Genomic DNA, 26,828 nt, shown 5'->3' with positions numbered 1-26,828 from the left:
GAAACAACCTAAGTGTCCATGGATAGATGAATGGATAAAGAAGTTGTGGTATATATGTACAATGGAATACTTTTCAGTCATAAAAAAGAAGGAAATCCTGCCTTTTGCAACAACATGGATGGACCTTGAGGGCATTACGCTAAATGAAATGTCAGACCAAGAAAGACAAATACTGTATGATTTCACTTATATGTGAGATCTAAAAAACAAACAAACAACCCCCTAATTCATAGAGAAAGAGACCAGATTTGTGGTTACCAGCCGTGAGGCAGGGGAGGAGTTGGATGAAGATTGTTAAAAGGTACAAAACAAAGTCCCAGTTAGAAGATAAATAAGCACTAGGGATGCAGTGATCACTATAGTTAACACGGCTGTGTGGTACATTATGAAGTTGTTAAGAGAATAGATCCTGAGTTCTCCTCACAAGGAAAAAAAGGTTTTTTCTTTTGATATCTATATGAGGTGATGGATGTTAACGTATTGTGGTAGTTATTTCACAATATATGTAAGTTAAATCATTATGCTGTACACCTTAAAATTATACAGTGTTGTATGTCAATTATATCCCAATAAAACTGGAAGAAAAAGGCCTCCCCCAACACTCTGTCTGAACTTTGTTTTGATGTTTGGATATTTCCATTTAATTGGACGACTGTAATCAGAAGCATTTGATAAACAGAATGCTTCCGAAGTTTCAGGTAATGTTGGAGCAGATTACAGTCCACTGACTTGAGTTAGTGGAGGTTTCTGCTTTGCTCATTAGTTTCATCTCCTCTCTTCCCCTTAAACAATTTCACCATCATATTCAACTCTGTCCACCTATTTTATTTCTGCAGATATTTTCTGGTCTCCATATCTGAGAGAAAGACATACTCACACTGGATGAACAGGGCCATCAAATCTAAAAAATTTTCTCTTTAGATTTATAGGACCTCTGTGTTGCATGGGACTTCAAGAAGATAATTGAATCGAATGATTCCTAGTTCTGGTTTTGCATCAGAGTCCCTGAGTTTGGAAGACTTCTTATTATTAATGTGTGTTGCCTAGAGTTCATTTCAGAACTTCTGACAAGAATCTCATTCTATTCTTTTCATTCTTTTTATGTTGTTTCCTAAGAAGTGAGTAGAAATTGGAGCCAATGACTATAACTTTTATCATTAGATTGTGTTGAGTAAATATCCTAAGTCCAAGATCGTGTCATTAGTCTGCAACGTATAATTTTGGGAAAGTGAAAAAAGCATTAAAGCATGTTAAGAAAGAAACACATTTATTAACACCTGCCTGTATTTCTTCATTCTTTCTCAGTTTAATGTGTGCATGTGTATGTCTATGTTTACCTAGGACGATAGCCAAATGTTTTATATAAGGATCTATGCAGTTTGTTCTGATAGAATCCGCACCGTGGAGTTGTCTGAAACTCTAATCCTCAGTTTCTTTGTCTATAAAATGAGGCTGTACTTTTCAAGTTTTTGTGAAACTTAAATAAGTTAGTGCTTGTAAAGTATTTAGAAACCTTACCGTGGCCAGGCACTACTCCAAGTATTGTCTTCAATAAGTTTTCTTTGAATAAAATTCTGAATCTCTTTTATGGTATGGATGAAATTTTCTCAAACCAGATCCTGATAAATTGAAAGCCATGTCACTCACATGATATATTCAGCTCAAAAATTACCAACGCCTTCAGGTTATAAATATTGCTGCTCTTGAGGCAGCTATTCCCTGGTTTAGATTTCTGTGGTCATTTGCTCACAATCTGTATAAGAACAGAGGGAGCCCATAGTAGAAGTCATGTCGTTTTGGGATGAGAACATAGAACAGCTGATATTTTTTAAAGATTATTATTAACCAAGAGAAATCTTTGCCAGCCAGACTTTCTGCTGAGAATCATTTACTCAAGAAGCAAATCAATGAGTTTGATCCAAACTGTTGGTTTCCTCCAGCACCAGCATTCTCCTCTAAAGGGGATATTCTTACAGAAGCAACAATTGTGTTTCACTTGATTATCTTGGAATTCAGCAAGTTCTATAATTCTTCACGGTAAGTTCAGGGGTTTTCCTGCAAGAGAAGTATCTGCTTAGAGAAATCAAATTTGGGAAAATTAAGAGAAAATTGACCACATTGGTAACTATACCCATAGTCCATCAGAAGGAATGCTAAACAATTATTCTACGAATTAAGGCAGACTAGAGACATTCTAATTTTATTGAAGAAGAAAAAGAGAGTGGAAGTGGGCAGAGGAGAGGAGATCTAAGGATTGGATGCCTATGTGAGTCTTAGGATCCCAGGAGAGCCATAGGGCATAAAAGGTGGAGGGTCGAGACAGTGGAGTTGACGTGAAGCAGAGTCTGGTCAGAGGCACGTGGCGCGCTATGGAAGGCATAGAAAGTGATTTTAAAGAACAGTGTCTGGAGGCTGACTCACCAGGTTCAAGACTCAGCCCTGCCAGTTCCTAGCTCTGTGGCCATGGGCAAGTCATGCCCCTCTCTGGACCTCTGCACTTTGAATATGAAATGTAGCTAATAACAACACCTTCCTCATGGTGGGGGCTGTGAGGAACACAGGAGAGATGTAGGCAAAGCATGTGACACAGCACAAGGCACATTCTTGGCAATAAATCAGTGATAATTGGTAGTCCTCCAGTTATGGATATTGTTGTTTTCTCTGTGGTCTTGTCAAAAACAGTTTCTATGCTGCTTTGGCAAAGGGCTGTGGGGAGGGGCCACTATTCGTTCATTCACGCATTCATTCATTTGTTCATTCATTCCCTTTCTCTTCACACCACAGCCAGCCATTTTAATTTCATTGTATATCTTTTTGTTTGTATGTGTTTTTGCAAATATGTATTGTGTTTGTTTATTTTGTGTTTACAAGTGGTATTGTGTTACTTGTATTATTCTGTCCCTTGCTTTTTCTCTCAGTTCGGTGTTTTGAGATCTACCCATATTGCTAATTGTATATCTGGTTTATTCTGAAAGCTGCATGGAACTCCATGAAGAGAGCTTCCACAGTTTACCTATTGATTTCTTGACTAGTCTCACCCAAGCTGACCCCACACCTGCCACCTGTGCACCATGAATAACACTGCAATAAACATCTATGTCACTTTACAAAGCTATGAGAGAATTTCTTTGTGATTTCCGAGGTTTGGAAATGCTGGTCCATGAGATTTGTGTATATTTAACTTCTTACTTTGCCTACAAAGTGGTAGATTGCTACTCAGAGTAGCTGTCACAGTCTTTGCTGTCACCACAGATTATGAGAGTACAGATGTCTCCACCTCATCACCAGCACTGGACATTACCCAGCCTTCTGATTTTTGCTACTGTAACAGGTGCAAATTGGTATCTCATTGTTTCAGTTTGAATTTGTCTGATTATTTATGAGCTTTTGAACATCCTTATGCTAATTAATCTTTTATCTTTCTCCTATAAAACCATAGCTACTGCATATTTTTCTGTTGTTTTGCTGTATATTTTCTTGTTGCTTATTTGCTTTTACATTCTGCATATTAGCTTATTGTTGTTTCTAGGAATGGCAAATATCTCCTGCAGTTCTGTCAGCTTTCTACCTACTTACCCGTGGTGTCCTTCATTTATCAGAGATCTTCAATCCAATTGGAATATTGATTGGGAATGAAATGAATTTTCAGAATAGTTTAGGGAAAACTAGCATAGTCATAAAACTTCAGTTATAATCTAGGAGCATGGACTGTCTCTCCACATATTCATATCATCTTAAATATCCTTTGAGGTTTAAAGTTTTCTCTTTGGAAGTCTTGAGTATGCTTATTCTTAGGTTAATTTCCAGATACTTCACAGTTTTTGTTTCCATTTTGAGTGATATATTATTTTGTATTTTATTTTACAATTGGGTGTTACTGCTGTGAAGAAGTATTATTGATTTTGTAGGTTGATCATGCATCTAGCAGAATTTCAGAACCATGAATAAGGTTAATAGCTTGTGATTCAGTCTACCCCTGGATTGATGATTATAGTATTGTCGTTTTTGTCTTAGGCAGATTAAAGTGCCATCTAGTAAACAGACAAAATTAGAAAGGCAAGAATAAAATAAAAAGTTCGTTGTCTGCTCATGTGGTGGTTCCCGGGGCAGGTGTTTTATATTGGAGGGCAGCTGTCCTCCAACTAGTGGTTCAGGGACAGGCTTTGTGATGGTGAATTTTATGTGTCAACTTGGCTGGGCCATGGTGCCCAGATATTTGGTCAAATATTATTCTGAATATTTCTGTGAGGGTGTTTTTGGATGAGATTAATATTTAAATCAGCGGACTTTGAGTAAAGTAGATTGTCCTCCATAATGTGGGTGGGCCTCATCCAATCGGTTGAAGGCATGACTAGAGCAAAAGACTGATCTCCTCGAGCAAAAAGAAATTCTGCCAGCAGATGGCCTTCAGACACCGTCCTATGGATATCCTTAAGTTTAAAAGCCTCTCTTTGTAGTTACAAGTTTGAAATAGACATAAGACCAGAGGTTTATTGTACAAGGGCTGTGGTCCAGATATAAAAAGAAGGGATTCAGCAGGATTTTCTGTGAATTAGCCCAGGTGAAAAGAATCTGACAGAGGTAGAGATCATGTGAAGTCTCTTTCCAGTTACCCCAAATCATGAAAGTGCCTAAAAGACTTTATGATTTCTCTGTAGTGGAACTAGAGAACATTTAGGTTACAGACCTTCCCTAGGTTAATATGTACACTGGTCTGTAAACAGATGATCCTTGTGAACTTGTCATTGAAACTGTATCAGAAGAGATTGTCGTAAAATTATCAAAAAATTATGTAATTGTGTATTTACATGCTTTGCCTTCCACCTCCTTTCTTTTCTCTTCCAAGATAATTTATCCCAGTCCCATTTCCATGCCTCATAATGCTATGATGATCTCTGTGGCATCAACTGAGTTCTTGCTTTGGTCCTATGACTCTAAAGTCAAAGATACAATATCTAGACCAGGATAAAGCAAAGCCTGGTCTGCTCACTCTCAGAATAACCTTTCACGTTCCAATGAATCTCTTTTGTCAATATCCCAGAAATTAGGTATGGCAGGGAAGAGAAAGGGTGGAATAGATGTTCTTTACAATTGAATTATCAGGCCAAAATAAATTTCTTTCCCTAGAAAATGTTATTTTTGAGATGGCTGGAAAAATTTTAACAAGAAGTATGTATTAGAAGATGACAAGGAACTGATTAGGTATAATAACAACATCGTGGATGTGTAAGGAAGTGTCCATACTTCTTAAAAATGCACTCTGAGGTAAGTAGGAGTGAAATGACATGATGTCTGAGACTCGTGATAATGTACTTCAGCAAAGAAAAAAAAATAAAAGAATAGAGAAAGAAAATGTGATACTTTGTACTTTGTTGAATCTATATGATAGGCATATGAAGTTCATTATATTATTGTCTCTAATCTTATGTATATTTGAAATTTTTCATAATAAAGTATTTAAAACCCTCTACAACAGTGAACTCTTTACTATATCTAGTTTAATCCTTAAAATGAAAAATAAAAATGACCTTACTTACACATGGTCCATCATACAGTTTAGTTGTGTTAAGCCCTTCATATCTGAAAGAAATTAAATTTTGAAATGGTTATTTTTACTCTATGGTATATCATAAATTACAACTAAATTTTACTTGATAATCTTTAGCTAAGTTTAGAAGGAAACATTCTGCTAATAGTGAATTCTGATTTAACAAATATTTTAAATATCTACTATATAGATCTTTATTTGTCAAAGAAATTGAATGTATAAAACATACTCAGCCTTAAATCAAATATAGAAAATTCTTAATAATCTTGAATAAGTATAAATACAAAGTATTAGAAAGAAAATATGCAGTAAAGTTAAAGTATGCATTTGATGAAAGTTAAGGCATTACCACTGACCTTACAGAAATAAAAATGATTATAAAGGCATACTATGACAATTGCGTGTCAATGAATTAGATAATCTAGATGAAATGGACAAATTCTGAGAAAGACAAATTACCTAAACTGACTCAAGAAGAAATCGAAAATCTCAACAGAGCTATATCAAATAAAAAGACTGAATCAGCAATAAAAAACCTCCTAACAAAGAGAAGTTTGGGACCAGATGGCTTTATTAGTGGATTCTACTGAACATTTGAAGAAGATTTAATAGCAGTCCTTTTCAAACCCTTCCAAATAACAGAAGAGGAAGAAACACTTCCCAAACATTCTGTGAAGCCAGAATTACCATGATAACAGAAACAGACAAAAAAAATCACAAAAAAACCCCACTATAGAACAATATCCCTTATGGACATAGATGCAAAAATTTTCAACTAGGTACTAGCAAACTGAATCCAACAGCATATTAAAAGGATTACACACCATGACCAAGTGTGATTTATCCCAAGAATACAGGATGGTCTAACCTAAAAGTATAGACCAAAGTAATAACATCATATTAATAGAATGAAGGGTAAAAAGCACATGTTCATCTCAATTGACGTAAAAAGGAAACCCCACAATATTCTACAAAATCCACCACCCTTACGAGAAAAAAGCAGAGAAAGGTGCAAAAAATGTGGAGACTAAACAACACACTTCTGAACAAACAATGGATTATTGAAGAAATTAAAGAAGAAATCAAATATTATCTGGAGACAAATGAAAATGAGAACACGACATACCAAATCATTTGGGATGCAGCAAAAGCAGTCCTAAGAGGGAAATTCATCGCAATACAGGCTCACCTCGCTAAACAAGAAAAAGCTCACATAAGCAACCTCAAACGACACCTAACAGAACTAGAAAACGAAGAACAAACAAAGCCCAGAGTCAGTAGAAGGAGGGAAATAATTAAAATAAGAGCAGAAGTAAACGCTATTGAAACAAAAAAGACAGTAGAAAGGATCAATGAAACAAAGAGTTGGTTCTTTGAAAAAATTAACAAAAATGACAAACCTTTAGCCAGACTCACCAAGAAAAGAAGAGAGAAATCTCAAATAAATAAAATTAGGAATGAGAGAGGAGAAATCACAACAGATACCAATGAACTACAAGGGATCATAAGAGAATACTATGAAAAACTATATGCCAACAAATTGAACAACCTGGAAGAAATGGACAACTTCCTAGACTCCTACAACCTCCCCAAACTGAATCAGGAAGAAATGGAGAATCTGAATAGACCAATCACAAGTAAGGAAATAGAAACGGTAATCAAAAACCTCCCCAAAAATAAGAGTCCAGGACCAGACGGCTTCTCTGGAGAATTCTACCAAACATTCAAAGAAGACTTAATACCTATTCTTCTCAAACTATTCCAGAAAATTGAGGAAGATGGAGTACTCCCTAACACATTCTATGAAGCCAACATCACTCTCATCCCCAAACCTGACAAGGACAACACAAAGAAGGAGAACTACAGGCCGATATCACTGATGAACATAGATGCAAAAATCCTCAACAAAATTCTGGCAAACTGAATACAATAATACATCAAAAAGATTATACACCATGATCAAGTGGGATTTATACCAGGGACACAGGGATGGTTCAACATCCGCAAGTCAATCAACGTGATACACTACATCAACAAAATGAGAAACAAAAACCACATGATCATCTCAATAGATGCAGAGAAAGCATTCAACAAGATCCAACACCCATTTATGATAAAAACCCTCAATAAAATGGGTATAGAAGGAAAGTACCTCAACATAATAAAGGCCATATATGACAAACCCACAGCCAACATCATACTCAATGGACAAAAACTGAAAGCCATCCCTCTGAGGACAGGAACAAGACAAGGGTGCCCACTTTCACCACTCCTATTCAACATAGTACTGGAGGTGTTGGCCAGAGCAATTCGGCAGGAAAAAGAAAGAAAAGGAATCCAAATAGGTAATGAAGAAGTAAAACTCTCGCTGTTTGCAGACATGATCTTATATATAGAAAATCCCAAAGAATCCATAGAAAAACTATTAGAAATAATCAACAACTACAGCAAAGTAGCAGGGTATAAAATCAACATAAATAAATCAGTAGCATTTCTATACACTAACAATGAACTAACAGAAAAAGAATGCAAGAACTCAATCCCATTCACAATCGCAACAAAAAGAATAAAATACCTTGGGATAAACTTAACCAAGGAAGTGAAGGATCTATACAATGAAAACTACAAGACTTTCTTGAAAGAAATTGACGACGACATAAAGAGATGGAAAGACATTCCATGCACATGGATTGGAAGAATAAACATAGTTAAAATGTCCATACTACCTAAAGCAATCTACAGATTCAATGCTATCCCAATCAGAATCCCAAGAACATTCTTCACAGAAATTGAACAAAGAATCCTAAAATTCATATGGGGCAACAAAAGACCGCGAATTGCTAAAGCAATCCTGAGCAAGAAAAACAAAGCTGGCGGAATCACAATCCCCGATCTCAAAACATACTACAAAGCTACAGTGATCAAAACAGTGATACAAAAACAGGTCCACAGATCAATGGAACAGAATTGAAAGCCCAGAGATAAAACCACACATCTATGGACAGCTAATCTTCGACAAAGGAGCAGAGGGCCTACAATGGAGAAAAGAAAGTCTCTTCAACAAATGGTGCTGGGAAAACTGGACAGCCACATGCAAAAGATTGAAAATTGACCATTCTTTTTCACCACACACCAAAATAAACTCAAAATGGATCAAAGACGTAAAGATTAGGCCGGAAACAATAAGTCTTTTGGAAGAGAATATAGGCAGTACACTCTTTGACATCAGTTTCAAAAGAATCTTTTCGGACACTATAACTCCTCAGTTGAGGGAAACAATAGAAAGAACAAACAAATGGGATTTCATCAGACTAAAGAGCTTCTTCAAGGCAAGGGAAAACAGCATTGAAACAAAAAAACAGCTCACTAATTGGGAAAAAATATTTACAAGCCACTTATCCAACAAAGGGTTAATCTCCATAATATACAAAGAACTCACACGGCTTAACAACAAAAAAACAAACAACCCGATCAAAAAATGGGCAGAGGACATGAACAGACATTTCTCAAAAGAAGATATAAATATGGCCAATAGACACATGAAAAGATGTTCATTATCGCTAATCATCAGGGAAATGCAAATCAAAACTGCACTAAGATATCACCTTACACCCATTAGATTGGCAAAAACATCCAAAACCAAGAGCGACAAATGTTGGAGAGGTTGTGGAGAAAAAGGAACCCTCATACACTGTTGGTGGGAATGCAAACTGGTACAGCCACTATGGAAGACAGTATGGAGATTTCTCAAAAAGTTAAAAATAGAAATACCCTATGACCCAGCCATCCCATTACTGGGTATCTATCCTAAGAACCTGAAATCAGAAATCCCAAGAGTCCCTTGCACCCCTATGTTCATCACAGCATTATTTACAATAGCCAAGACGTGGAACCAACCTACGTGCCCAGAAACTGATGATTGGATAAAGAAGATATGGTATATATACACAATGGAATACTACTCAGCCATAAAAAAGGACAAAATTGGCCCATTCACAGCAACGTGGATGGACCTCGAGGGTATTATGTTAAGCGAAATAAGCCAGTCAGAGAAAGACGAACTCTATATGACTGCACTCATAGGTGGAAGTTAACATATTGACAAGGAGATCTGATCGGTGGTTACCAGGGAAAAGGGGGGGTGGGGGGAGGGCACAAAGGGGGAAGAGATGTACCCACAACATGACTAACAATAACGTACAACTGAAATCTCACAAGGTTGTAATCTATCATAACATTAATTTAAAAAAAAAATCCACCATCCTTTCATAACAAGAACACTCAGAAAAATAGGAATAGAAAGGAACTTCCTCAACATGACAAAAATATTTATGAAGAACCCACAACTAATATCACACTTAATGGTGAAAGACTGAAAGATTTCTTTCTAAGGTCAGGAACAAGAATGACGACTTTGACCACTGATATTCAATATTGTACTGAAAGTTCTAGCCAGAGCATTAGGCAAGAAAAAGAAATTAAAGGCATCCAAAATTTTATTTGTCAATTATACCCCAATAAAGCTGAAAAAAAAGTATCCCAATTGGAAGGGAAGAAGTAAAACTCTCTCTCTTTCAAGATGACATGATTCTATATATATAGAAAATCCCAAATAATTCATATAAAAACTACTAAAGCTAATAAACAGATTCAGCAACGTTTCAGGGTACAAGATCAACACATGAAAATCAGTTGTGTTTCTATACACCAGCAATGAACAATCTGAAAGTAAAATTAATAAAACAATTTGGGGCCAGCCCAATTGCTCAGTGGTTAAGTTCACGTGCTCTGCTTCGGTGGCCCAGGGTTTCACCAGTTCAGATCCCGGGTGCAGGCCTAGCATCACTCATCAAGCCATGCTGAGTTGGCATCCCACATAGCAGAGCTAGAAGGACCTACAACTAGAATATACGACTATGTACTGGGGGTTTTGGGGAGAAGAAGGGAAAAAAAAAGGAAGATTGACAACAGACGTTAGCTCAGGGCCAATCTTTTTTTAAAAAATTCCATTTACAATAGCACCCAAAAAAATAAAATACCTCAGAATAAATTTAACCCAGGAGGTGAAAGACTTATACAGTACACTAAAAAATACAAACCATTGCTGAAGGAAATTACAGAAGACCTAAATAAGTGGAAAGTTCTCCTATGTTCGTGAGTTGGAAGAATTAGTATTGCTAAAGTGTATATACTACCTAAACCAATCTGCAGATCTGATGTAATCTCTATCAAAATCCCATTGGCATTTTTTCTGCAGAAATGGAAAAGCCTATCTTCAAATTCATATGGAATTAAAAGGCCCTGAGTTGCCAAAACCATTTTGAAAAGAAAAAAGTAGAAGGACCCAAAATTCCTGATTTCAAAAACTTACTACAAAAATAAAATAATTGATGTGGTACTGGCATTAGGATAGACATAGAGAACAATGGAATAGAACCAAGAATCCAGAAATAAACTCACATCTGTGGTCCACTGATTTTTACAAAGGTGCCAAGACCATTCAATGGGAGAAAGAACGGTCTTCAAAAAATGGTTCTGAGACAAACAGATAATCAGACGCAAAAGAGTGAAGTTGGACCCCTATCTCACAACATATACAAAAATTAACTCAGAGATCTACAACCTAAATTTAAGAGCTAAAACTATAAAACTCTTATAAGAAAACATTGGGAAAATCTTCACGCCCTTGGATTTTACAATGGATTCTTAGGTATGACACTAAAATTAGGAGCAACAAAAGAAACAAATAGATAAACCAGACTTTATCAAAATCAAAAGCTTTGTATATCAAAGGACATTATCAGGAGACATTATCAGGAAAGTAAAAGACAACCTACAGAATGGGAGAATATATTTGCAAATCATAGTATCTAGTATCCAGAATATATAAAGAACTCTTACAACTCAAAAATAAAAAGACAAACAAAGCAATAAAAAAAAAAATGGGCAAAGGACTTAAATACACATTTCTCTAGAGAAGGTATACAAATGGCCAACAAGTACATGAAAAAATGCTCAACATTATTAGTTATTAGGGAAATGCAAATGAAAACCATAATGAGAGATCATTTCACACCCTCAAGGGTGAATATAAAAAAATGTAGGCGAGGATGTGGAGAACTTGGAACCCTCAATGTCACTGGCAGGATTGTAAAATGGTACAGTCTCTTTGGAAACAGTTTGGCAGTTCCTCAAGAAGCTACACATATAGTTATTATATGATCCAGTAATTTCCAAGCCTAGGTATATACCTCAAAACATTGAAAACGGGTACTCAAATAAATACTTGTACATAAATGTTCATAGCAGCATTATTCATAATACCTAAAAGATGGAAACAACCCAAATGCCCATCAATGGGTAAATGGAAAACAAATTGTGGAATATACATATAATGGAATATTATTCATCAATAAAAAAGAAATTAAGTGCAGATACATGCTACAACATGGATGAACCTCAAAAAGATTATACTAAGTGAAAGAAGCCAGGCACAAAAAGTCGTCACATTCTGTATGATTCCATTTATGCGAAATATCCAGAATAGTAAATCCATAGAAACAAAAATCAGTGTGTTGCTTTCCAGGGACTGTGGGGAGAAGACAATGGGAAGAAACTGCTTAATGGTTATGGGGTTTTATTCTGGGGTGATGAAAATGTTTGGAACTAGAAAGAGGTGGTAGTTTCCTAACGTTGTAAATGAACTAAACACCACTGATGTATTCACTTTAAAATGGTTAATTTATGTCATGTGAATTTCACCTCAGTTAAAAATATATGCACTTGAGCCCATTCATAGCTATGAAAGCTTTGTCAAGTTGCTCTCCTCTGGTTCTCAGTATCTTCATTCAAAAGTGAGCTCTTTGACAGGGACATCAATGAAAATGGAGAAGTAAGAACCTCTGAAAATTCTCTCCTCCATAAAAGCAACAAAAATGCTGGCAAAAATGGTTAGAATCAACCTTTCCATAACTCTGGGAATTTTTTTAAAAGGCTTGCAACAATCCAAGGAGCATTTATTTATGAAAAATGGCAGAATCTCAGTAAGAACAGTGAGCCTTGTGGGAGTTTTAACTTGCCCTATTCCCATCCACCACCTCCCCAGATCTCTGGTAGTATTAAAAAACAACAGCACACTATCACAGAGAATACCAGCAACCTGGAATCACCTGGAGGGAAAGAATGGTGTTGGAAATCCTTCAGAGTACCATTATCAGAGAATTGTCGTTATTGACCTGTCTGATGTTTCTCTGGAAGACCCACTCTCAAAGCCGCCTTTATTTGACCTGACTCAGAGCTCTCCCAGCACCAACAGCCTTTTCCCTGGGGGCATTTTTTTTTTTAAAAAAACAAGCAGAGGCAATTGTTGAGTATCATGGCTGCCATATGGTGGATAACAGTTGAGGAAAACAATAAGCTAACCAAAAGCTTAAAAGTCAAAGCTGGGTAATGAGATTTCCATAGGAGGTTTTGAAAAGCACCAATATATTCCTGGGAATCTAGAAGGCCACACACGTTTAAAGCTCTGTGCATGCTTAGGCAAGACCTGAGAAGGCCTTAAACTCTCGTCTCTGACTAATCTTGAGGCTCTGTGCAAACAGGAAGTGAAGGCTAAGGGGTAGTTTTAAACCATCTGGCTAAGTGTTGAAGGCATTCCTAAACAGACACAAATGAAGTTTTTGTTGGCAGAGACTGGGAGATTTATTGGTTTCAGACATTTAAGAAAATTTTTGTCCAATCATTAGGAGACCACTAAGATAATTGAGTAGGACCTGTTCAGTAGCCAAACATGACAAATACTGTGCACTTGACAGAATTATTCCAGAATTCGCTAACAAACAGCAACGACAACAACAAATAGCAACAGCAACAAACATTGGAGAGAAGAGAGAATCTGATTTCCAGAATTGCCCCATTATATTATTTAAAATGTTCAGTGTTCAACAAAAAATTATGACACATGAAAAGAAAGAAGAGGGGCCAGCCCAGTGGTATAGTGGGTAAGTTCACATGCTCTGCTCCAGTGGCCCAGGGTTTGCCGGTTTGGATCCTGGGCAAGGACCTACATACTGCTTGTCAAGCCATGCTGTGGTAGAATCCCACATAGAGGAACTAGAAGGACTTACAACTAGGATATACAACTATGTCCTGGGGCTTTGAGGAGAAAGGAAAAGAGAGATTGGCAACAGATGTTAGTTCAGGGCCAAGCTTCCTCACAAAAAAAATGAAAAGAGACAAGAAAGTATGACCCATATGCAGGATAAAAAGCAATCAATAGAAATAGTTGTTGAGGAAGTCCAGATGTTGGAATTACAAGACAATGATTTTAAATCAATTATTTTAAGTATGTTTAAAGAGCTAAAGGAAACCATGTCTAAAGAACTAAAGAAAAGTATGAGAATGATTTCTCAACAAATAGGGAATATCAATAAAGAGATAGAAATTATTTTTTTAAAAAATCCAAACAGAAATTATGGAGTTGAAAATACAATTATCTAAAACGAAAAATTCACTAGAGAGGCTCAACACTAGATTTGAGCAGGCAGAAGGAAGATTGAGTGAACTTGAAGACAGGTCAATTAATATTATCCAGTCTGAGCCAAAGAAGGAAAAAAAATAATGAAGAAAAATGAACAGAGTGGGTCAAAATGCTTCAGATAGCAAATAAAAGAAAAACCACTTCAAACTGGGGGGAAAAAATGAACAGAGGCACAGAGAAATGCAGGACACCAACAAGTGTATCAACATATGGGAGTCCCAGAAGGAGAGGAGGAAAAAAATGGGAGAAATAATATTTGAAGAAATAATGGCTGAAAACTTTCCAAATTGGATGAAAAACATTAATATATACATCCAAGAAATTCAACAAACTTAAAATAGAATCAAAGAGATCCACACATAGACAAATCATTATAAAGCTGTAGAAAGACAAAACAAAGAGAGAATCTTGAAAGCAGCAAAATAGCAGTAAATGATTACGGACAATTGATCCTCAGTAAGGTTAGCATCTGATTTCTCATCAGAAACCATGGAGGCCAAAGGGAGTGAAATGACATAGTTAAAGTGCTGGAAGAAAATGACTATCAACCAAGAGTTCTATATCCAGCAAAACTATTCTTCAAAAATAAAAGTGAAATTAAGACATTCCCAGATAAACAAAAATTGAGAGAATTTGTTGCTAGCACACCTGCAAAATACTAAATGGAGTCCTTCAGGCTGAAATGAAAGGACACTAGACAGAAACTCAAACCCACATGAAGAAATAAAGAGAACCAGTAAAGGTAACTACATAGGAAAATATAAAAGACAATATAAATGTATTTTTTACCTGTAAGTCTTTTTCCTCTTATCTGATTTAAAAGCCAGCTGCATAAAGCAATAATTATAAATCTACATTGATGGGCATACATTGTATAAATATGTGATTTGCATGATTTACAACACAAAGAAGGGTGGATGGAATGGAGCTATAAAGGAGCAAAGTTTTTAAAATACTTTTGTAATTAATTTGGTATTAATCCAAACTAGATTATTGTAAATTAAAATTTTACTTGTAATCCTCGTGATAACTGCTAAGAAAATAATACAAAAAATAGTCAAGTGAGTTCTTTAGAAGCCATCTCTCAGGTGTCTCATTCTATGAGTCTATGAGGTTGTAAGTCCCTCAGATTGCGCATTCTGGTTATCAGATGTCTGCACCAGCGATTGAGGCTGACACCAAAGTTGTTTACCTCACAACTCTTTTACGGGTTCTAGTGTAAGTTTTGGTATTTATGCAGCTAGGAATGCAAAAAAGTCCGTTCCTGCCCAGCCAACATTTCTTATCCTGGCCAAGATTATTATTCCTTCTCTTAAAGAAAAGCCAAGAAGAGGAAGAGGAGAAAGACATAAGTTTTATCTACTCTTGTGTCTTTACTTTCCCTCTCTCTTAAGATATTGGACTTAATCTCTAAATCTTAGTTATCCAAGGGTATGACTTTTCTCCTTAAAGAAGAAAGCAGGTATCAGGGAATTCTCCCATCTCTGTAAGGCAGCTTCCTTGATGAAAAACTCTATTCCCCTTGGACCAGCGAATTAGGCATTTCACATGGGTGTCACACAAAGCTTCTAACATATCATGGGCCCAAAGACTAAAGCACATACCAGACTGAAAGCTACAGAAAGTTGTTTGGGAGAATAGTATCCATTCCCTCTAACATTATCATCAATAAACCATCAGCTTGGAAGATCCTTCATCCAGTTCTCTCCTCCTCTTCTTCATTAGGCTTTTATTCTTTGACCTGAGGGGGGCTTGAGGATAAACCTCATCTGTGGTCACAATGGTCTGAATGCTGTGGCTAATTGCTACTGAGTTAATTCCACCTGATCCTTGTCCAGGCTAGATATAGCACCTCAACAAGTTTCTGTTTTTGCCTTATGTGAATGGAATCACTTTTGGTAGCACAGGGAAGGATGGAAGAAACGGAGAAGCAAATAGTGGAGGAGTCTCTGGAGGGAAGATCTAACCAGCTGGAAGCATACTGAGGAGTCATTCCTATCTTGGCCAACTTTAGCCTCCTGACTTGAGAGAAAGAAGAATAAAATCAAGACTTACAGAATTTTGAAGCAGAGATGACATTCACCATTATAAGTAACCTGGTCACTGCCACATATGGGTTCACTTGGCTTGATGTAGGAGAAAAACCAGCACTGATTTATATTCTTGATGCACTCAACCTGAAAGTGAGACACAGACTACTACTTCAGATGCCTTCCTCCAGGTCCTCTGGGCATCATCATTGTAGCAGGGGGAGGGGATTGGAATAAGTTGTGCTAGACCAGGAGTTCGGAGAACAGGCTTCAGAAGCCTCGGTGTTTGTCCCCTGGCACTTACCACAGACAGGATGAATATAATATAGTATAAGATAACGTAATGTAATATAACATAACAGAACATAATTATAGGATAACATATCTTTGGACTCCCAAGTCTGAACTATAAATCCCTTATTAGGATGAAAATTCATGCCCTACCAACTGCGAAATGTGATTGTTAGGTTACAGAGAGGAAAATGTCTTTCCAGGTTAGAATTTCCTTATGAACATTATTGAGTGACTGGTATATGGTGGTTCAGACAGTAGTGGGCTCAAACTTGTCACAGCAGAGTTAGGATACAGAAGGAAGGAGACAGACAGAATATGTTGCGGAGCCTTGGTGTGTGGGAGGCAGGATGTATGTCTTGGGATATCTGAGCTAAAAGAATGTCCACCTCAGCAAAGGACAGAATGAATTTGAGCCACGAGTTCATTCTCCATCTACTGGTGCAGAAGATTTGCCTTCTATCCCACAAGAGAGTTGAGTGAACTGATTGGGATAATGCATGGAAATAGGGCTCGGGAACATATAAAATGTGCTGCACATGGTTGAAGACTCAGCTGTTATGGCGGTGTTCTTCCCATGCAAGTCTCCTCTGGCCCCTGCCTCCCAAAGGAAAGAACTGGGGTTATCAGGGAAACTGGTTTCTTCCCGTTGCTGTTCTTGGTAACCAAGGAAGCAGAGCTCACCTTTGTTGCTTCTAGGTGAGCCCCTTTGCCCGCAGGAAGAGGGAAGTCTGGAAGACAAAAACACATACACAAGAGTTGCTGCTCTGTCCTCTGCCCTTAGCAAAAAAAGCTAGGATGAGGGAGACCCTGGTTGGCACACAGGAAGCATCAAATCCGAGCAGAAGAGACTGAAGGTCCTCTTTGATGCGTGCTGACCTCTCAAGGAGTGAAGTATCAGGAAACTTCTGCCTCTCTCTCATGTAAATTGGAGATCTTAATTCCAGCCCTTCTACTTCGTAGGTAAATAACAACCTCTATAACACTTTAAATTACACCCTTTAAGTTACAAATTACTATGAAATAGTCATATTGAGATACCTTAAAATATGCTGGGTTTCATTAAGACTTACATATTCTTGATCAAAAGCAGTCTTTGCAATTATTCATATATATGCATATAATATTTTATTATACATACTTATAATAATTATGTTATAATTATCTGATATAATTATTATGCTATATAATATGCATAATATATTATCAGCTCTCTCTATATTATATATATCTGCTTTATTAAGATATAATTCACATACTACAGAATTCACTATCTAAAGTATATGATTCAATGGTTTTTGGTATATTCACGGAGTTGTGCAACCATCACCACAATCAGTTTTAGGACATTTTCATGTTCTAAAAAGAACATGAAACATAAAGAAACAAAAGAAACCAAAAAGAAACCCTTTACCCATCAGCAGTCACTTCTCATTCCTCCCTCAACACTCTCTCTATCCCACCCAAGATAACCACTAATTTACTTTCTGTCCTTTCTGGACACTTCATATAAATGGAATCATACAGCATGTAGTCTTTTGTGTCTATCTTCTTTCACTTAGCATAACAGTTTAAATGATTATCCATGTTATAGCATGCATCAGTGCTTCATTCCCTTTTATAATTAAGTAATATTCCATTGCATGTATATACCATATTTTATTTATCTATTAATCGGTTAATGGACATTTGAGTTGTTTTCACTTTTTGGCTATTAAGAGCAAGGCTACCATGAACACATTTTTGTGTGGCCAGGTGCTTTCACTTCCCTTGGGTATTTACCTAAGAGTGGAGTTTCTAGGTCATATGGTGGCCTTTTGAGGTACTACCAGACTATTTTCCAAAACAGCTGCACCATTTTACATTCTCACCAGCAGTGTATGAGGGTTCCAGTATCTTCACATCTTTGCTAACTATTGTTATTATCTCTCTTTTTGATTATAGACATCCTGGTAGGTGTGAAGTAGTATCTCATTTTGGTTTTGATTTATATTTCCCTACTGACTAATAATGGTGAGCATCTTTTCCTGTGCTTATTGACCATTTGTATATCTTCTTTGGAGAGATGTCTATTCAGATACTTTCCCTGTTTAAAAAAATTGACTTGATTGTATTTTTATTCTTGAGTTGTAATAGTTCTTTGTATATTCTGGATACTAGTTCATTATCAAATATATACTTTACAAATAATTTCTCCCATTCTCCAGGTAGTCTTTTTATTTTATTGATATCTTTGGTGGTATCGTTTGAGTCACTAAAGTTTTTAGTTTTGTTGGAGTCCAATTGATCAAATTTTTCTTTCATTCCTTCTGCCTTTGGTGTCATATTTAAGAAGTCTTTGCCTAACCTAAGGTCACAAAAATTCACTTGTATTTCCTTCTAATAGTTTTATAACTTTATCTCTTACATTCAGTTCTGTGATCCATTTTGAGTTCATTCTGGTCTATAACATGAGGAAGGGCGTGATAGCTCATTCTTTTACATGTGGATATCTCCAGGTGTCCTAGAAGATTTTTTGAAAAGACAATCCTACATTGAATTGTTTTGGAACCTTGTTAAAATCAATTCACCTTAAATGCAACGTCTTTTTTCTTCTGGATTCTCAATGCTATTCCATTGATCTATATTTCTATCCTCATGCTAGTACCACACTGTCTAGATGTCTGTAACTTTGTAGTAAGTTTTGAAATTGGAAAGTGTGAGCACTTTCCACACTTTTGTTCTTCTTTTTCAAGATTGTTTTGGCTCTTCTCAGTCTTTTGCATTTCTGTATGAATTTTAGAATCTGCTTTTCCATTTCTGCAAAAAAAAAAAAGCATATCTACTATAGATAGCATATAGTTGGATCTTGATTTTTTAATCCAGTCTGACAATTTCTACCTTTTGATTGGAATGTGAAATTCATTCACGCTTACTGTTATATTGATATAATTGGATTTACATCTGCCATTTTACTTTTTGTTTTCTGTATGACTCAGATCTTTTTAGTTCCCCTATTCCTCCTTTACTGCTCTCTGTTGCATTAAATGAATATATTCTTGTATAACATTTCCTTTAATGATTTTTTTCACTGTCTTTTCTAAATTTTTTTTCAGTAGTTGCACTATGGCTTACTGTATATATCTTATCAGAATGTACTTCAGATTTATACTATTCTAATTCAAGTGACATATAGAAATATTACTCTTACATGTCTCTACTCTTTCTTCTCTCCTTTTGTGCTATTGTTGTTATATATACTACATCTGTGGTTGTTACAAACCCAACAATACATTACTATAATCATTATTTATATAATTTTATTTATTTTAAAGAAGCTTAGAGTAGAAAGGACAGCAAGTATGTATTCAGAGAATTTGTTATACTAACATTTTATTCACCATTTCTGGTTCTCTCCATTTGTTCCCATGGATTTCAGTTACCATCTGGTCTCAGTTCCTTACACCAATGCAGCTTTGCTCCCACTTGCCTCTTTTGTGCTGTTGCTGTCAAATATTTTACATTTCTGCATGCATAGGCCCACTAATACAATTATATACATATTGTTTTATACAATGCTTTTTAACTCAGTTAAAAGAAGAAATGAGAATAAACATGCATTTATACTGTGTTTTATAATTGCATAAGTACATTTTCCATGATCTCTATTGTTTCCTGTGGATTTGAATTGCTATCTGGTGTCACTTTCAACCTGAAGAACTTTTCGTGAGGTGACATATCTTGGAAGGTGAGTCTCCTACCAACGAATTCTCTCAGTTTTTGTATATCTGGGAATGTCTTAATTTCACCTTGATTTTTGAAAGGTAGCTTTGCTGCATATAAAAGTCTTGGTTGGAAGGTTTTTTTTTTCTTTTAGCACTTTGAGATGTCATCCCATGGCCTTTTGGCCTCCATGGTTTCCAATGAGAAGTTAGCTGTTAATCCTACTGAGAATCACTCTTAGGTGAGGATTCATCTTTCTCCTGCTGCTTTCAAGATTTTCTCTTTTCTTTGTCTTTAGGTAGTTTGATAATGATGTGTCTGTGTGTGAATCTCTTTGAGTTTGTCCTGCTTTGTTTGTTGAATTTCTTGGATGTGAAGATTAATGTTTTCCATCAAATTTGGGATTTTTCAGTATTTCTTCAAGTATTTTCTTTCTCTCCTTTCTCCTTTCTCCTCTTCCTTCTGGTCCTTTCGTTATGTGATGTTTGTACTCTTAATGGTGTCCCACATTTGCATGAGACGTTATATCATTTTTCTTCACTAATTTTTCCTCTCTGTTCTTTGGACTGTATAATCTCAGTTGCTCTATCGTTAAGTTTGCGGAATCTTTCTTCTGTCAGTTCAAATCTACTGTTGTGCATTCTAGTGAATTTTTAATTTCAATTATTGCACTTTTTAACTTTAGAATTTCTATTTGTTTTTTTCTTAAACAATTTGTACCTCTTTATTGATAGTCTCTATTTGATGAGACATTATCCTCATATCTATCTTTACTTCTTTAGGCACGGCTTCCTTTAGTGCTTTGAGTTTACTTATAATGGCTGCTTTAAAGTTTTTGTCGGCTAAATCTACTATCTGGACCCTCTCACAGGCTGTTTCTATTACCTGCTTTACTGTCTATGGATCACATTTTTCTCTTTCTTTGCATGTCTCATAATTTTTTGTTAAAAACTGGACATGTAAATAGTATATCATAGCACTCTGTACACTGACATCTCCCTACTCCTACTCAGGATTTGTTGTTTGCTTGTTTATTTGTTTAATTCCATGCCTGAACTATTTTAGTGAAATCCGTTTTTCTTGCAGTGTAAGGCCTTTGGTGTCCCTCTTCAGAGGATATTGATTTGCACATGTGCCCTGTCGCCCTAGGATGGAAGTGGTTTTAGCAGGACTTGCTTTGATTCTCTCTTTCTTTGATCTCTCTATCAAGCTATCTACCTTGTTGGTATTGTACCAGTTAAGCTCTGCTAATTGCCAGATGATTCCTCTATTGTTTTCAACAATGCTCTGAGGTGTAAATTGCTCCACAGTCTGATCCAATTAAATTTGGACCCCTTTGCTGGGTGGTTTTTGAGGCCAGCCTTTGAGGTTTGTTCTGACCTCTGTGTGGCTCTTTTTAGCAGTGTGTTTCCCTGGTTCTTTCTGGTAAACTAGCTGGCCTATCATTTAGCTTGTCGTTCTCATGTAGCTGTCTGCTTCCTCTTAACTCCTGACTCTCAAAATCTCCACTGTTTTTAAGAGCACCCTTGGTCTTGAACTTCATCACATTCTGTTCCAAATCAAATCAGTTTCTTTGGGGAAACCCTTGGAGCTCTCTGTTCTTATGGCCTACCTCTCTTCTTTGACACAATATCTATGCCAATGCTCTGGACAATGGTCTTCTCCTCTCAGAGTGACACCTTGATTTATAAGCAGAGCACTGAGAAGGGATGATAGCCTCTCATCTTCTCAGCTGGTTTTTCCCAGCATAGAACCTCCAATTTACAAGCAGGCTGGGGTGAGGGCAAATGGAGCCCCACTATTCTCAGCCTGTCTCACCTGGGATAGAGCTTCTGCCCCACATGTGGGAGATGGGTAGAAAAGGAGCCCCCTACCTCTTGGCCTCACTCTCCTTCAATTTAGCCTGAGCAACACAGAGGTGGGGGAGGGGGATGAGAAATGTTGATGACCTCCCCCTCCCAGAGAGATACCATTTCCCTTGACTGTGAGCTAGGGAGAGAGAAAGAGCCCCATCTTCTTGGCCATGCCTGCCCAGAATGGAGCTTCCATCATGCTGAGCTAGGCAAGGGTGGGAAGAGGCAGGCCATGGCTTAAGTTCTACAGACTCTCACTGTTCTTACCTTTCAAAACACTTAGCAAAATGTGTGTTAGCACTTGATGTGGACCATGATATCTGCCTCTCCAATCACTGGTCTGTCACACTGTGAGGCCAGAGGCCATTCCTGCCACATAACCAATGTCTAGCCCAGTTTCCAGTACAAGGTTAGCACATGGTATATATTTATTTGATATGTAAATAAGTGGCTACTGGGAAACCCTGCATGTTAGTAAGGGAATTATCACAAAGGCTTTTGTGGTTAATACAGCAGAACTTAGATAAGATTTGTACTAAAAAAAGACAATTCTTATATGGATAGTATGGATAATAGGTTAGAAGAAGTCAAGCTGGAGGCAAAGAGAGCAGTTAAGGATGAAACCAGCTCAGCACAAGGTTGACATAATGGAAGCCATATTGTAGAAAAGAAACCATGTTGTAACTTTGAATGACCTCTGATTAACTAACCCAGACATGCTCTGTAGATTTTATGGCCTCCCCCAGCTATTATAAGTTGATAACTTTGTTCTTTTGAGTTCTTTAGGAATGTGATGATGCCTAGGCAGAAAGTCTATGCTGATAGCCATCATCAAGGACAAATGAAAGAGCAGGGTATAGGGCATTGCTCTGGTTTCTGTCTGATGCATATTCAGTAAAACAAAAGACTATCAGGAACTAGGACCAGATGTCTTCCTTCACCTGGAGATCAGATGGAAGCTCCACTGAGATTAGGTCTATTTTTCAGGGACTGTTAAAATTTGGGTTGTCTATACTTCTTATCCTTCTGGTCAGATACTTGATTATAAAATGTGCCTTTAGATGTTGTTCCAAAACTCTTGAGCAAGGTACAAAAATTCTAATAAGGCAAAATGTCTCCCTGAAGCCAAGAACAAGAGAATATTTCCAAATGTGCTAAACAGTTTCATTCCTCTAACCCAGATCTATGCCCCAATTCAGCAGGAAGTAGCTAGATCAGTCATCACCCCGAATCCCTCAAGAATAAGGAATGACCAAAGAATAGGGGGAATTGAAACCACCAAACAGTTAGCCATTAATGATTAAGTACGTAGAAACTAAAGGTTTTTTTCCTTTTTGCAGTTACTGATTATAACTTTTAGCTGTTTACCCACCCATTGTTAACTGTGCTGTTTAGGCAAAATGCCGTCTGACTCCCACTAGATTCCTATAGATAACATCTCCCTGGAGCCTGGGTCACCATGGTAATGGGTGTTTGAGCTGTTTTTCAGGAATTAGAACCCCTTGTCCACTTCAGGCCAGTTGAGATCACCAACCCATCAACTGGGCCCACACGGAGGTCTGATAAGCAACATTTTGACATGAAGAAGGTGAAAACTCCACCCTCAGATCATGCTAACACCACCATCTCATGAATGTGCATACCATGAAGAGCCACGAAGTCTGACTGCACTTGCACAGATCATCCATTACCTCACCTCTCCTCACCTCCAAACACCTATCTCCACATTTCAGACCACCTTTCTCCCTACCCCATAAATATCTCTAAGTCCCTATTTTTGGGGAAGCAGATTTGAGTCTCATTCTCTCACTTCCTCACTTGGCTGCCTTGTGATTAAAACCCTCTGTCTGCTGCAATCTCATGGACTCAGTGCTTGGCTTTCTTGGTGGCAGCCAAAAACGAACCTGGTGTGGTAGCAAGGAGAATATAAAAATATTTTCAGGGAACAATGATGAGAACCTTTGTCTAGGAAGGGTCATTGTTGTAGGAAGGGCATGAATTTGTGTGATCTGTGAAGTGTTTTATCAACTGAACATCATCACCGGATATGAGCACACAGGAGAGAAATAGATTTAAGGGAAAATATAAGGCCATAAAACTATGAGGTCAAATACAGGGTGATTCTCAAGAAAGATGGAGTGGCCTACCTTTGTTGAGTACCTGTGTGCTTCCCACAAAGCGTTAGCATGAAGACTCAACCAGAAGCACACACAGTGGGCTTGCAGGGAGGCTGATACCAATGGGCAGTGTTCTCAGTAGCAGTGGGAATGAAGACTGAGTGAGAGATGAAGAAGTGTAGAAATATATCTACATTTCTTCAGACAAGAATTAATTTGGTAGGGAAGAAGAGGTGTGATATAATAAGAAATATATATTTGGTCTCTGTCCCCAGTTCTTGGCACAGAGTTCCTAAAACCTTTGTAATTTCCTGCATGATAAGAGTGAGAAGAGTGTCTTTCGTTATTCATAATAAGCTTCTTTGAACCATAGACCTGAGTTTATGCTGATGAGGTGACTCTTGGAGGATGGGGGCTGGTTGCCAGAAGAACCAACCATGTGATTAGAGTGTTGTAACTTTCAGCCCCTCGCTAAACCTCTGGGGAGGGGAAAGAGGCTGGAGATGGCATTAATCACCAATGGCCGGTGATTTAATCAATAATGCCTTCATAATGGAACCTTCATAAAAACCCTAAATGAAAGAGTTTGGAGAGCTTTCAGGCTGGTGAACACATTGAGGTGTGGGAGGGTGGCATACCCAGAGATGGCATGGACGCCCTGTGCCCCTTCCTACATACCTTGCCCTATGCATCTCTTCTATTTGGCTGTTCCCCAGTTGTGTCCTTTATAATAAACTGGTAATAGTAAGTAAGATACTTTCCTGAGTTCTGTGAGCCATTCTAGCAAATTATCAACCCTGAGGAGGGAGTCATAGGAACCCCTGATTTATAGCCTGTCAGTCAGAAGCACTGGAGGCCCAGACTTGTGTTTGGTGTCTGAAGTAGGGGGCAGTCTGGTGGGACTGAGTCCTTAACCGGTAGGATCTGTGCTAATGCCAGATAGCTAGCGTCATAATTGAATTAAATTGTAGAATACTCGGTTGGTGTCCACAGAGAAATGGAGAATTGCTTGGTGTGGAAAACCCATATATTTGGTGTCAGAAGTGTTGTGAGTAGAAGAAAATAGTTTTTGCTTTAGTAGGGGAGGGAAGGAGTTTTTTTCCACCCATAAAATATGAGAGGCGTGAAGAATAGTTTTCAGTTGTCACAGAGCCTCTTAAAATGTGAGAGGCTTGAAAAAATGTTTTAAGTGAGAGAGAACACCAATGGGAAGTAAGAGATTGAAAGTAAACGAGAAAGAGTTTCAGATCCCAAGTGGAAAAAGAACGTGTTGAGGCCCTCAGAGAGTCCCTGCGGTTAACCAGGAAGTTAAATAGAGTGTTTGCTCTATTTGCTCTATTTACTATCTGCACTATTTACACTATTGACCAGAATAATATCTGCGTCTACTTCCACAGAGCCTAATGAAGTTCTTTTTGGGTTTGAGAAATGTATATATGCAGACTCTGGAAATGAATGTTTCTAAGGTTTGAATGTCCCAGATGGTAACCAGATATTTTGAAAAGCTCAGTCGTCCTAGATTTAGAAGGTTTGGATTCAATTCCCAGCTTTGATACTGATGACATTGTGTGAATCCTTTCTTTCTCTGAGTTTCAGTTTCTACATCTGTAACATGAGGAATTAGGTTTAATAAAACTAAATGGCACTTCCACTTCTACCCCTAATTTCCCCATGGTCCTAGACATACTGCAGAAAATGTGGGCAGAGCAAAGACAGGTAACTCACCAACTGCAAAGGTAGCCCATGCAGAGATGCTCAGAACAAGGATGGCGTTCAAGAAGGACCCCTTCATGGTGGTAGACAAGCTGTGGAAATATGTAGCTTTTGATAGCAGGATGGAAAAAATTCCACATGAAGTACAAATTCTCACGGAGATCCTTCACTGACCAGGAAATGAAGTCTAAATACTTTGTTTGTTTTTTCCTCAAGTCATTTGGAATGAATTGTGTTGGATGCAATTAAATTGCTTGACTCATTTCCCTAGAATAATTGGACATTAGAAAAAATGATCTCAAAAATAGAATTGGGGGCCAGCCCAGTGGCGCAGCTGTTAAGTGTGCACATTCCGCTTTGGCGGCCGAGGGTTCGCCAGTTCAGATCCCAGGTGCAGACATGGCACTGCTTGGCAGGCCATGCTGTGGTAGGCGTCCCACATATATAGTAGAGGAAGATGGGCATGGATGTTAGCTCAGGGCCTGTATTCCTCAGCAAAAAGAGGAGGATTAGCAGCACATGTTAGCTCAGGGCTAATCTTCCTCAAAAGAAAAAACGTTGATATTTATCTCTGAGGTAAGAAGGGCAGTCACTAGAAAATTCAGTGACACATACAAGTCAACAGACAACAAGAAACAGGAAGGGACAAAACACTGAACACTCACTCCCACATTCTTAATCTTCCTTAACATTTTTATTTTGGTGTTAATATTTAGTAACCAGTAATAATGTTATTGAAATGAAAACCATAGGGCATTTATCAACAGCTTACTGGCACTATTGAAAATATTATAGTACAAGCTGATTGACATTATATATCTACAGATTTCTAAATATTTTCCAGGCAAATTACATGTGTAGGTAATTTCTGCCCAAGACCCTCCCTGAGTAAAAACAAATAATAAATAATATAACCCTTTTCCTACTTAAAAGTTTGCAAATCAATAAGTTCACTTTACCTGGTGTGATTCCTACAGTTGCTCTGAGAAACTGGCTGGACAAGACAATTTTTATTTCTACTTTGTTGATAATGAG

At 37.4% G+C, this 26,828-nt stretch overlaps 2 protein-coding genes across 2 annotated transcripts in view; one reads left to right on the top strand and one right to left on the bottom strand.

The window, feature by feature from the left end:
• The window catches only part of FBXW12 (F-box and WD repeat domain containing 12), a 123,935-nt gene that overhangs the window by 63,426 nt on the left and 33,681 nt on the right, over nucleotides 1–26,828 (top strand).
• Nucleotides 1,251–26,828, bottom strand: SPINK8 (serine peptidase inhibitor Kazal type 8 (putative)). The gene is made up of 6 exons (XM_005600707.4): nucleotides 26,753–26,828; nucleotides 25,806–25,885; nucleotides 17,093–17,139; nucleotides 16,143–16,264; nucleotides 5,538–5,580; nucleotides 1,251–2,055 (listed from the first exon to the last, which is right to left on the bottom strand). The coding sequence occupies exons 2-6, from the start codon at nucleotides 25,870–25,872 to the stop codon at nucleotides 2,044–2,046; spliced, it is 291 nt and encodes a 96-aa protein (XP_005600764.1). The 5' UTR covers nucleotides 25,873–25,885; nucleotides 26,753–26,828; the 3' UTR covers nucleotides 1,251–2,043.

Source organism: Equus caballus, chromosome 16 (assembly GCF_041296265.1).
Source record: "Equus caballus isolate H_3958 breed thoroughbred chromosome 16, TB-T2T, whole genome shotgun sequence".
NCBI lineage: Eukaryota > Metazoa > Chordata > Mammalia > Perissodactyla > Equidae > Equus > Equus caballus.
The sequence above is the reverse complement of the archived record's forward strand: the minus strand, read 5'-3'. Positions and strand labels throughout refer to the sequence as shown.